The following is a 13,744-nucleotide window of genomic DNA, read 5'->3' as shown; positions in this document are numbered from 1 at the left end:
CAAGGACAGTACCTTATCTAAAGATATAATACTGTCTGATATTTACCCTATATATCCTATAAATTGTTAATGTCTAAATAATTATCAGCATAAATGGACGCAGAGAGATCATCCTTTTGTCCCTCCCAATATCCCCTTCCCGTGAAAAAGTGTGTATGAAATTCCGATTTGTAAGTAAAAAAAAAAATGAAAATACTAAGTGTCCTACCTTGTATTGATACATCTACACAGGGGTGTTAAGTTGTTGTTTTAACGTACTAAGTCTTTTCTTTTATCCATTTGTCTAAATACGATATCATCACTCGCTGTGTTAAAGTTTTACTGATTATAAAAAACTATTCCCTTGGCTGTGAAATGTACCCGCGGTAAATTTTAAAATGGAGGGGTTGCCAATTTTCAGAAATCACGTCCACTAGGTGGAGAAGAGTGTAGCATAGGGTACACTCTTAGATGCACACCAGATAGAAGAAAGTGGATGACCCCTCGTTTAAATATGGCCTGAATCATTCTTTATGTTTAGGTGGCTTTATTGACTGTAGATGAGTATTTTGAATACACATGTATTAGCTGGTATACACGGTGTATATGCCTATATAGGTATATATATATATTAATTATAAGCCATTAATTGATTGCGTGATTACTTACAGGGACCTCTTTATATTTACTTGCCCTCAATGAATTGTCATCAGATCGAAATTCATTAGTACATTTACCTCATGCTGGGTTTTGTCTTCTTTATTAATTTGGGAATCGAAGATATTGTATTAGGCTTGAAATTCACCTTTTTTTTACCACTTAGGTTGTCAATTTGCATCATTCATTAAAAGCCCAGGACGCTAACAGCTGATAATAACCAATTCAAAAGCTAATAGACTATACACCCTATGGGGAAGAAACGGATTGATCTTTTATCGATCTAAGTAGTCAGTGTGATGATTATGCCAGTGGTTGTTAATAGCTTCGCTTCGATATGTTAAAGATTATTTGATAACTATTTTGAAATGAAATTCATCCCTAATTTGGATGCAAGATTCAATGAGGGTGAACAGCTGGGCAAGATGGGGGTATGTTTAAATTGTTTTTTGTACCTCTACCGCTTCTGATTAATGACAGAGGATGTGTTTCTTACATTTAGAACAGTAAAAGTTTCAAAGCAGTTTTGATGAATGTGTTAAAGTGGGTTTTCTTGTTTGTCAAATCATCAGCTGCAAGATTATCGTAACTCGCATCTATGGCGAAAAAGCACCCTCTAAATCAGCATAAAATTGGAACGACGAAATTATTGGCTTCCATTTTTCCAAATGCCATGCACACCTTTTATAAGCCAATCGGATCGTCTGATTTTTAGACTTTGCTGTCTAATCACTTGATTGACTTGCCTTTGTACATTCACATAGCTATTCTCTAAAATAAGGATTGACTGTAAAAAGGGAAAGCAATCTTTTTCGGCAGAACCACGACCCTTTTTTAAACTTTTACTGAACTTCGTCTGTTCAGAACCAGATCTTCAACAAATTTAAACCCGTTCATAGGTTTGGCTTTCCTTTTGGTTGTCTGAACGAGAGAAATGTGAAACCCCGGCACGAAGCATTAAAAACGAGGTTTGTTAGTGTAAAGTATTAAGAATGATGGGACAACAAATTAACGATTTTTGCCGTTTTGTTAAACAAAACAACAGTTTTGTCCCTAATAGCAAGGCCGTATCCAGGGGGGGTTACCCGGTTTGAACCCCCCCCCCCCGAAATTTTTGACCGAGTCGAAAATAAGTCGAAAATTAGTAAAACCTAGGTAAAAATCAGTAAAATTGGTCGAAAACTGAGTCAAAAATTAGTAAAGCCCCCCCCCCCCCCGAAAAAAAATCCTGGATCCGCCCTTGCCTAATACGGCTAAAATTGATTGGTTTAGCATCAAAGAAAGGCTATTTATGTGGCGTCCCAGTTTTTCAGGATATGCTGCCGTGCGGTGGTGGATGCATCCCTAAACATATATTGCCTACAACCGTTAGGAAACAAGAACCGTTATTATAGAACAGGGCTTCCTAAACTATGGGTCGTGACCCCAAATGGGGTCGCGTACCAAAATCATGGGGTTGCAAGAGATTATAAAGTCAAATATTTAAATATTGAAGTCAAGTATTTATAACTTAACACAGGAAAAGACATATATTGTAAAGTTGATGAATTTTTAAAGACTGAAGGTCTAAAATGGAAAAATTGCCGTGGAATATGCACAGTTGGTACAAGAGCGATGACGGGCAAAAACATTGGTTTTAAATCATTTTCAATCTACTCATTATGATCATATAACTTTTACTCACTGCCCTATTCACCGAGAGGCCCTTGCAGCAAAAAAAGTTAGCACCATAGTTAAACGATGTTCTTCAGAATGCTGTTAAGATTATAAATTTGAAAAAGATTTTCAAATCTTTGTAAGGATATAGATTCCGTCTATACAACTTTATTATTACATGCAGAAGTAAGATTTTTGTCAAGAGGTCAAAGTTTAAAAAAGGTACTATTATTGAAAGACGGAATTGAAATACTCTTAACCAAACGAAAATGCGAATTTGCCGTTTTTCTTCAAAAAGACTTGTGGCTATCCAAACTGTGTTGTTTGTCGGATATCTTTGCGAAATTAAACGATCTCAGCTTGTCTCTTCAAGGAAAAAATTGCGACATATTTACTTCTAATCATAAAATTTAAAGTTTTATTAAAAAGATTAAAATTTGGAAAGAGAGTATAAAAAAAATCGTTCCAAATATTTTCCAGTGTCGACAGTTTTATAATCGAGAGAAGTTATTGTAAAACTTTTATTGCAAAAATTATTGTAGATCACTTAAAAACGCTAGAGACCTAGTTCTGTACATATTTTAGATTAATTATTGATTTCAAAAAGGCAGCTTGGATTCGAAATCCGTTTTGTTTGGATTTAATTGAGATTGATCACATGCCACTTAAAGCTCAAGAGGAATTTGCGGATCGTTCGAGTGATTCAAGCTTGAAACTACAATTTCCAAAAAAGCCCTTGACTGAATTCTGGATCAGAACTATAACTAAATTTCCCACAATCGCAGATATGGCATTATATGTTCTTCTGGCATTCAATAGCACATATTTATGTAAGGTTACTTTCTGAGCTTCAACACATATCAAACCCCAATATCGTTCATCGCTAAAAAATGTTGAAGAGGTCTTACGTCCAGCAGTGTCAAACATTCCACCAAGATTTAATTTGTTATGCAATAAAAACAGGCACATCCATCTCACTAAAGTTTTTCCTTTCATTTTAATTTAATATTTACCACCCAACGACTGCGTTCGAATATATTCGATTGAACTATGGTCAGAATTGTCTTTTATTTATGTTATTGCAAAAAAAATGCAGTTTTGTTAAAAATAGGGCATATAATTTGTGTAAGTATAATAAAGGCAACTTTTGTGGAATTCTTTATTTTATATTTTTGAATGTTTCCGAACAAATTCTAAAACTATATATTTGCATGTATATATATATATATATATATATATTATTTATTGTTACCTAATAAATGAATCATAAAAAAATATTTATTTGTTTTTCAATTATATTTATATGGTGTCGTGAATGAAAAAAAAGTTTAGGAAGTCCTGCTGTAGAATGTATTATACAGCAATGCTAATAGTTGTACAGTATTGAATAGTCGTACACCAGTTAATAAAGGGGATATCAGGGGATCTTTTTTCTAGGGTAAAAGGATCCTCAGAAAGTGCAATTGCTGTTTCAGATTTACCACCTTTTCATGAGGGGTCCTTAGGACCAATATTTAGAGAGGGGTGCCCTACAGCCTACCTTTATCAATAAGAATATATTCGAACTAAGCGTGCAATATAGATGATGAAAGGTTGACAGCTCTTCATAATGCATATATATTTCGTGTGAAACAAAAGATAATATTCATTACATTTACCTGTACAAAGGTCGAACAGATGTCGGCATCTTCGTCAAATTACCCCCTCTCCCATTTTTTTTATGTCAGAAAGTGCGACATAAGAATAATTCTTGTAATTCCTGACCAATCTCTGAAAGGAAAAAAGAGAGAAATTACGCATTAAAATTTTACAGATTTCTCTCTTTAAAAAAAAGAGAAAAACGAAACGTTCCTGCGGACTGGTTTAAAAACTGTAAGAAATTCAAAAGAAATTTGATATACTATCCCCTTGGTTTTGGAATTCCCCCTTACTATATTTTGAAAAATGCATTTTGCCCCCCCCCCCCCCTAGCGTTTTGAACAGATGCCAATGACAGGAATTTCGTCTTGTTTTAAACAACATTTGATTGATCCAGGCACGGCGATAATGAGCTAATCGACATGCATTCAAGTTTTTTTCTATTCTTTTTCTTCTTTCCTATTGGCGGTTCTCATGATTTTAGTAAACATCTCAAAGGTAATCGAGGCTTTATAAAAAGGATGTAGAGCCACTTATAATTTGCAGTCATTAAAGCTTATTTGTTGTTACTAGTGTCATTATGTTGAAACCTTTATACAATCCCTATTATTTTCATTATTTCTAGTTAGTGTCGTTATAAATTTAGTATATTTTATTTTCTTTTCTCATGACAGAAATGTTTTAAATATAGGTATTATAACTCCTATCCCCGAGGAATCCCTTGACAAAACATGTTATTTATTTCACTATTTGGTAACTCTCTCTCCTTCATTCTTTCTTTCTCGGAACTTCAGTTTTACAATGGCCCAGAAGAGCACCTGTCCTGTTTTTCAGGGAAAAAATTACCGGTCTTTCATTACTGTTGTAAGAAGGTTTTGATCTCTTGACATTTCAAAAGGTTGTCTGAGCATTTATTGTCCCTGGTTTTAGTTAGTGAAGTCGTAAATCTCTTTGAAAAGTTTTAGCGTCGTTTATATTAGACTCGGACACGATTTCTTTAGAAGTGTTTTAAGTGTGTTTCTTCAGTGGTTCTGGTATTTTCGGTTCTTCATAAGAGTTCGAGTTAAAATGGAAATAAATGATGGCACATAGATTATCTAGCCTAATGATACCAACGGTAAATGTGCAGTAGAATCAAAAAAATATAAATAGGTAGACAGTGAAGAAGAGGCTGTGTGATATTATTATCCTTTGAATGGCATCTAGGGGGGAAGAACTTCCTATAACCAAACTAATGTTAAAGTGATCTGTGATTTCCTGTCAGTTCTCTTAAAATATAAATGAGGAAATCGATGAATGTAAATTAAAGAACACCTGCTGTACTAGCTTTTAAAGGAAACCAAGGTTGTTTATCGGTGACGGTTAAAAAGTGATATAGCATTTGTTTTGCACAATGACTAACGTTTTATATTTAATAATTATGATTATCTTCTTTTTCTTCAGTCCAAGAAGCACAGTAAGTACTCCTAGTGGTAAAAAACATGAAGACCAAAAGCCTCTTCAAGTCCCAAAACCGTCCACACCGAATGGAGCAACTCAACTGGCGCCACAAGTGCCCATTGGTGGAGGACCTAAAGGACCGATGCCAAAACCTTCTCCCATTGGTTAGTATGCTTTCTTTATCAAGAGCACTGTGGAATTATATTCTCTACTGTGATCAAGAGGGACTGATTATCAAGCAATTACCACATTTACTTAAGATGCGTCTTAAGATTTATTTTTGTCAGTTAGAACATATTATATTTAAATTTTGATTTCCAGAGTCGACATTAATTAATGGTTAGTAAATAAACTAGCTGTTTATTTACTAACCTATTTATTCATCTATTTTTTTTATTATGACGAATTATGTCCAGAGAATGAAATTGGGGACCCCTTCCCCATCCAGAGAATAAAAAATGTATTATAGGACACTACTTTTTCAGGTGAGATCTTTCGGAATTCATACCCCCCTTCTGCGTGCAAAGTACGTAGTTGGTACAAGTCTCGGTACTTGTCTATTATTCCGAAAACACCTAGGATTATGATCCGCAATATCAGACAATAACCGGTTTATTGCTGTCTATACCCTAAGAGAATTAGCTTCGGCTCAGTGGAAAACTACATTTTAGCTATGTTTTAATTAAATATTTAGTTGTAATTCTATCATATGAACTAATACCTAACTAGACAAAAATATCGACATCAGTGGATACTAGCAAAAAAGAGTGTAGAAGCTAATTTGACCAACTTCATAATTAATTAGGCCTTACTTCGGCCCATTCCCCATGCGAAGAAAAAAAAGAAGACTGTTACAATGACAACTACTCCTGTAATGTATTTTCTTTTTCATTTTTTTTCTGTTTGTCTGTTGTTATGTTTTTTTTATTTGGTTTGAAGGCAATCTATTAAGTATGGTCTTTGGCTTGAATTGTGAAATGCCCTGATACAGTCTTAAAACATCGGTTATTGCCGGTTCTATTTCTCCTTCGAGGAAAGATATCGAATCCGGTTAACGTGTAGTGGGTGCCCATGTCTAAAATAAAGATGCTAATAAAAGATAGTACCATTAGTCCCTTATTTGATCCCTGATCTAGCCAGAAAATATATACAAAACTAAAAAAAAACACTAAAGCATTCTTACTTTATATTATGCAGTATATTCCTAAAAGTCACATCATCGTGTGTTCTTCCATTGTTATCCACAGTGTTAAATCTGTTTAATATATATTCGATATCCAACATATTTTAAATTATTTTGCAATCAGATTGGGTGAAAGCTTTTGACGGGTCAAGAAACCCGTCAACAAAGAAATAGGAAGGACCGAGAAACGGAAAACAACGGAGAAACGTATTATTTAGGGCTCTATCTGGGATTGTCAGGGGGAGGGTGCTCTGTCAGAAAAGCAGCCATAATATTTGGAAAAAGCCTAAAACAAGGAATCTAATGGTGCTACTTTTATTTTATTGGCATGCTTTCTTTAGTTTAGATGTGGTCAACCACTCGAAGGCGGATCTCGAGCAAAATCATGGGGGAGGGGGGCAATGTGACAAGGGTGCCAATAATTGACCAACTCGACAAGTTTATTTAAGAAAAAGAGTGAAAAACATGGAATATGTGTGCAAGAAAAATCTTGGGGGCCCGGGGCCCCCTGCCTCCTTGATCCGCCAGTACAACCACTCTAAATTACTTCTGAGTTCTACCTAAATTTATTTTTACATCCTTACGTTAAGTTACAAATTTGATTCCACTTCTTTTCTCTTGTCCATGATGGAAAGCTTTTTGAAACTTAGTTAACGTGCTCAGATTTTCAGCTTGGTTTATTTTCAAACTCTTCCCTAAGTACACACTTCTCTGATGAGAGAGACAGGGAGAGAAAAGACAAGTGGCATTTGAAACTTTCTCAGCTAACTTTGACTTTCTGTTCTGACAATTTGCGTCGTGTTTTAAGCATATCAATTCCCAGGATGGGAGGGAAGAGCCTGAAGTCAGGGGAAAGGAAATAATGCGATGGTGTTTCTAATCAAGTTGAATGGATGGCAAAAAAAGAATCCCTTGTGGAGTATTGTTGACTCGAGTTTTAATCATTACACTTGTAAGAAATGGCTTTGTTTATTTTTTGCAGAAAAAGTAAGAGGTCTGGAATTAAACTAATTTAATTTTTTATTATGTATGTGTAATCTGTATGATCATTATGCAACTTTTTATGTTGGTTTTTAAGTAGTTTAGTGTTGTGATACTTGTCTAGAATCTGGGTACACACGAAAGAAAGATCGCATCGAAATCTCAAAGCCGCTATTGATAAACAGGTTTCCAGATATTGCTCACTCCATGACAGATATAAACTTTAGATTTTTGGGGTTTAGGGGGACTAAAAGGTACCTAGGTTAGGTTAGATTAGGTTATGTATCTAATATATGCTATGCTTTACCCCCACCTTCCCCCACCTCTTAATGTGCAAATATATAGCCGTTTTTAAACTGTTGTTTAAAAACTATTAATTGTTTTTAAACTATTATATTTTCATCCTATTTTGTTTTATTTTTTGGCATTAAAGGAACTTCACTTCTCGCGTGTGTACCCGGATTCTAGACAAGTACCAGTGTCGTTTACATACATATAATGGTCCAAGTCTAAACTACGTTTATTCTTTAATTAAACAAAATTATTCGTTTATTCTTTCAAATGACAAACGACGATTTCAACTGGATAAACAGTTTCAACAAATAAGTAACACAAAACGAAAGTCATAAATGTCAAATAGTTCAGAGAAAATGATACGCAATAATTAAAATCCTTTGGACCAATAGTCCGCTCTGGTTACGCTAATGGTTCATCATAATCTTTTAAGAATTAGTAAATAAACTTAAGTTTTAAGCTTATTTATAATATCATAACCTTGGGTCTACTTGATAATTGTTTCGTCAAAAGAAAAAGATTTTAGAAAAGAATAAACCATTTTAGAAAATTACTTTTTCTTTTTCAAATTAAAAAAAAACCTAAAAGAAAGCGTAGAAAATCTTAAAAGAAGCCTTTTATCACATGCAAAATTTCCCCCTTGAAAGAGATTAAAAGGCATTTAAATGAATGTTTGAAGCAGGGTTGTATCCAGGATTTTTTTTTTCGGGGGGTATTTTTTTGGTGGGGGGGTCCTCCTGGATACGGTCTTGGTTTCAAGTATGTTTCTTTCGAGGTTTAATTTTTTGTATGAAGGTGAAACGTATGATCATTGAAACCAACAAGATTACCAATTCCAATAATATTACGGGACAAAATTTGCTGTAATGATTATGTAAACTTTTAATGTAAACAATTAATGATTATGTAGGGATTCGAATTTCTACCGTCTTTGCCGTAACTTCTGATATATTTCATTTAATTCCTCAGTTTTTTTTTTTTTTTTTTTTTTTTTTTTTTTTTTTTTTTTTTTTCAATTTAGGATCACTAGTTTCAAGTTTGTCTTCTAAAGTAATTTTTTGTGTCGTCAAAATCCTGGGGGAGTGGGGCAGAGTTGGAGCCGATTTTCCCAAGTGAACTAAAAATGACCGTGAAGAATGTGCTATAACGGCAAAGGTATACTAAAGAAAACATAAGTTTTTGTGGATGCTTGAATTATTTAGGCCTATCTTAGTTTTGACAAAAGTTTAAAGACGATAAATTTTAGCTTTGGGAAAACTGGGGTCCGCGGGGGCAGTTCCCCCCTGCCAAATAGCAAATTAGCCCCTGACTGCCATACGAGGAAAATTCAAATTTATAAGCAACTACATTTTCGTTAACTTATTCTACATTCAAGATTAGCTGAGGGATTCGAATATTTAAAAAATGTACACTGCAAAGGGTCACTAAATGGCAGCACCTTCTTATAAATGTCAGTGGGAAAATAGAAATTTCTAACTTAATTATCGTGATGTATCTATGGGTGACTACTGTTTTTCTTAATACGAGATTCTGATACATGGATGGTATGATTAAAATCTGATTAGGAGAGTAACAAGCAGAGTAACTTTCAAGTTTTAATTCTTAATTAATTTAAATTTTGATGAAGTCAATTTTCAAATACAATCACTAAAACTGATTTGAGGCTTATTGGCTTTGTTCATCATGCACAAACTGTTAGTCTATAATGCTTGATTTTAATTTGTAATGAGTTTTCAAATAGTTTCACTTTCCCTAGATAAACTTGTATGGAGCTTTTCTTTTTTCTTCTTTTTTTTCAATTAGCACCCTTTAATATATTCGTATTTCCGTCATGGGTGGGCTATACTTTTCATTGTGCGGTCTCGAGTTGAAAAACAACCACACTGTTTGAAATTTGCCTGGAGACCAACTTCTGTCAGCTTTTTGTATACATATAGACTTACAAGATACTTTGCTTTTAGGGCAATACCCAGGATACATGGGAGGTCCTGAGATGGTGAACAACTATCAGGGTCAAATGCACCCACAAGGATACCCACCCCGTCCAGGGGGATATGACCATCCACAAATGCGAGCACCTATAGCACCTATACCCGGTGGAAAGCCGTAAGTTAACGTTTTTGTATCCCAATCCCTAACTTCTGTAAATTGTGTTTTTATGTATTAAATCAATATATAAACGTCATTCTACGACATGGCAATACCAACTCCTTTCGGTACGAATTCACCCAAATATTTTGTTACATGTTTTCTTTTGTAACTGCAATTGACTAAGAAAGCCGACACTTTGATTTCGTAACTTAGTTTACACTTAAAGGTGCAAAGGTATGGGCGTAGGGAAGGGGGGCATTTACCCCCCCCCCCCCCTCCTAGAACTTCAAATTTACGATAGATATTAGCGAGAACTTTTCGTATGTTGGAATTTTTTCTTGGATGTTACCTGGTAGATGGTTAAAAAGCTGGAAATAAACAGAAATTTCCAAATATCATTTGCAATATCAACATTTATGTTTCGATCTTCAATATTGATTTTCGGTCCGATATATAGATAGGAGACTGGCCCACGATCTGCTGATTTTGACTTGTTTAATTCTCCATGAATTGATTCAAGCGATAAGAAGTTGCTGAGCGTGTCAAAGCAAAAGTAACTCATTAAATACCATCCTTGAAAAAGACAATTAGAAATACTCCGCCATTTTTTCACCTGGATGCCTCTCTATCCAAGTGGTCAAGAGTGCCAAATTTGGACCATCCCGGTACTGGTTCAGTCGTCTCTGCCTTACGTTTGGCCACCGGACAAAAGAAAAAGAAAAGTGACCAGGAGAACATTAAAGCTTGTTTTTCGGCTATAAAATTAAGAAAGAATATGGTCAGCATAAAAATCTACAAAATGAATTTCATTAAGGTTTAAAAAAAATAAAGAGTATTAATTTCAAATTATACATTGACTGATCAACACCAAAAGTAAGCCGCTCCGCTAATCTTGATGTTCTACCTTTCAGTGGTGGCAGTTTTATTTCAATTTCTGTCTTTAAGACACTATTCATCTCGTCAGTTAGCGCAAAGTCTCTTGCTCCAGTCTTTTTCCAAAAGAGGACCTTAAGTTCTTCAGTTGCTACTTTTGATAATGATAACATTGTAAACAGAATTCCCTTTCTTGCTCTTCAGCTCAATCAGAATGTAATCACCAGCCTTGACTTTCTCAGTGTCAAATTAGAAGTTGCTGGTAGGGGGCTTGTCTTCAATGTCTATGCTGGGGTCTGAAGAGTTGTTGTATACAGGATCATCTACGTCAGAATCGTCACTCTAACTACGCCAGAGACACGCCTTTTGCTTTTTAGTTTTTTTACTTGTCTGACTTTCTTCCGTTCCAGGACTAGGGCTTTTTGGCAGATACAGCTTTTACCCTAGTTTTAATGCATTCTTTCATAGGGGTGTCAGTGAGCACTTCAGAGTTTTTCATATTTTTTCCCTGTTGATTTTTTGGGTTTGAGTTGATTGATAAAATGCTGCAAGTAAAGCAAAGAATGAGAGGCATTCATCCAGCCAGAAGTGTTTTCTGAGCTGATCATGATGGTTCCTGGTTAAGCTCCCCTGAGTAAAATTTCCGGACACTGTTTTTGTGGGGAAATAAGTAGAGGAGGGACTGTGTTCCCAACACATTAACACCAACACAAATCGTGGTCAACTGATCTCTTTCTGCTGACGTGACCTTCCCTACTTATTTCTGGCCTCGCTGTGCAATGATTTTACCAGGCGTGTGGATTTTTTCAGACCTGATTCGTCAAGACTTCCAATGTCTTGTGGTCTGAACATGTGTTTATATAGGCCTCAATCCAGGTTGTTAAAGAAAGCTCCTACACTGTGACAGTTGAAAGCAGTTGTCCGTCATAGGCTTGTACTTATTGGCGTTCTTACTGATAGTTTTAAGTCAATCCATAAAACCAGCCTCTCAACTTTTTTTTATGTAGTCTTGCAGCGTTCCTCTAGGGAAACCCATGGTACTTCCAGAGAATCCAACTGATTTCTTGTAGTATAAGACAGAAAAAACTGCTCTTTTATTTTCTTCTGGATCACAGCCACCTTTCTTTCTTTTCTCTTCTGTTTTACTTTTAATAATCTTATCTTGAATGAAATTTAACAGAAAAAAAGAACTTCAGTTCACCTATTGTTCTGACAGAATTAAACAACGCCAGAAAAGACACAATCTTGGGTATTAAGCTTACCTTCAACCTTTAAATATGCTGTTTACACAGTTTTACAAGCATAGCCCACTTTTGGACACCTTGGTAAGGCATGCCGAATTTACCCTGGGTATTGTGGCCGAACATGGGAGTTCACTATCCCACAGGATGAAAAAATACTAACAGCAAACTGGTGAATATGGCACGTCTCGGAAGCTGCCAAAAACAGGCAAATAATAGGAGAATACAATGTGAGTTTACAACGCGAGTTTTCTAGTATTCGTAATTATGCGTAGGCTTTCAGACAAAATTGAACAAAATTGCAGAGTTAATCACCATAAAACCTGATCCAATCTGAAATTTTTGGTAAAAGTATTAATTAAGGTAATGACTTTTTTAAAAAATACACTGCAATCTGTCAGAGCGTTTATAATCCACCAGAAGCCCCATAGGTTTTTGTATTGAAACTGTTTGCTTTGGCTAGACGTGGGCCGGTCTCCCCTATACCAATTTTAATATTTAATTTTGCCCAACTGTAAACTTTTGAGTTGAATTCTTAGAAGAAGCTATTATCTAACCAAAATGTGATTTGTGTCAAATCGCTTTTGTGGTGTTTATGTTTTCTGGAAATTGGAAGTAGGATAGTGGGTCTCTTATGTTATACTGTTGCAGGAAAAGTAGAACATGGAAAATGTTTAAGGCCGAGTTTTAGTGAAATATTGAACGACTAGTTTCTAAAGACCTATATTCAAAGGACCTCGGGAAGTATTGGTAAGATCCCTCCCCCTCCATCACAGAAGCGGCTGCCCCCCCCCCCCCAAACACAAGATGCTGCCTACGCCCATGTGCAAAGGGTATCAAGATAAAGCCTTTTTTTCCTGGATTCATTTTAGATTCAATCATACCTGAAAACCATGATTTTCTGAGATTTTTCTTTTGGTTGTTTCACGATTATGAAATTATTAGGACCGTCCATAAAAATTCAAAAAATAACCATATGTTGATTCCCAAATACAACTGCACCCTCCTAAGTTGTTCTGTGTCATATGTTTTTGTGTTTTTTTGCTGATTTTTTGCCCATTTTCCTTTTCAACTTCGGCACGTTCCACTGCCAAAAACAGTATAACTGCGTATGGAGTTCTTTTTATTTAAAATTTCAAGATATATTTGTGTAAGATATGTTGTGGAAGTTTCTACTAAACCAGTTCAAACAAGCTGACTATCGTTTTCAGTGTCTAATTTAGTATGCGAGGTGTGTTCAAATAATAGAATTACTTTTAGTGAATGAATAATTATTTGATGTAGTTTACAAGATAACCTGACAGGCAGTTTCGAGTTAGAACTTGTTCTGGGTTGCCAGTCTGATCTAGCCACAAGAGAAAGGCGCTAAATGCCTCGAGTGAGGTGTTTATCATGTGCCTCTTGCAGCCTTGATTTCAAATGAAGCGTAAAGTATTTCAAGTTTCAAAAAAAGTAACACAGAAACTGATGAAATGTCACAGTCAATGCATGATGATAATGCTGTAACTAACGAAAGTGTTTACAAGTAGTAAGAACTATTTGAAAGCGTAAATGATTCTGAAGAAGAGCTACGTTCGAGACTTCTAGTATCTTCGAACAGATTAGAATGTTTAAAAAGTAGTTCAATTTAAAATTATGGATATATATATATATATATATATATATATATATATATATATATTCTACTTTTTTATGCTAATTATTGATTTAT

The 13,744-nt window shown here is 35.1% G+C and overlaps 1 protein-coding gene across 5 annotated transcripts in view; it reads left to right on the top strand.

The window, feature by feature from the left end:
- The window catches only part of gro (TLE family member transcriptional corepressor groucho), a 127,554-nt gene that overhangs the window by 87,168 nt on the left and 26,642 nt on the right, over positions 1-13,744 (top strand). For all 5 annotated transcript variants that reach the window (XM_089090714.1, XM_089090713.1, XM_089090711.1 and 2 more), the window contains 2 exons: positions 5,374-5,534; positions 9,790-9,934. In XM_089090714.1, the coding sequence (XP_088946840.1) occupies positions 5,374-5,534; positions 9,790-9,934 (306 nt within the window). The remainder of the gene's footprint in view (positions 1-5,373; positions 5,535-9,789; positions 9,935-13,744) is intronic.

Source organism: Artemia sp. Qi Xiang Cuo, chromosome 6 (assembly GCF_049724085.1).
Source record: "Artemia sp. Qi Xiang Cuo chromosome 6, ASM4972408v1, whole genome shotgun sequence".
NCBI classification, from domain to species: domain Eukaryota; kingdom Metazoa; phylum Arthropoda; class Branchiopoda; order Anostraca; family Artemiidae; genus Artemia; species Artemia sp. Qi Xiang Cuo.
The sequence above is the reverse complement of the archived record's forward strand: the minus strand, read 5'-3'. Positions and strand labels throughout refer to the sequence as shown.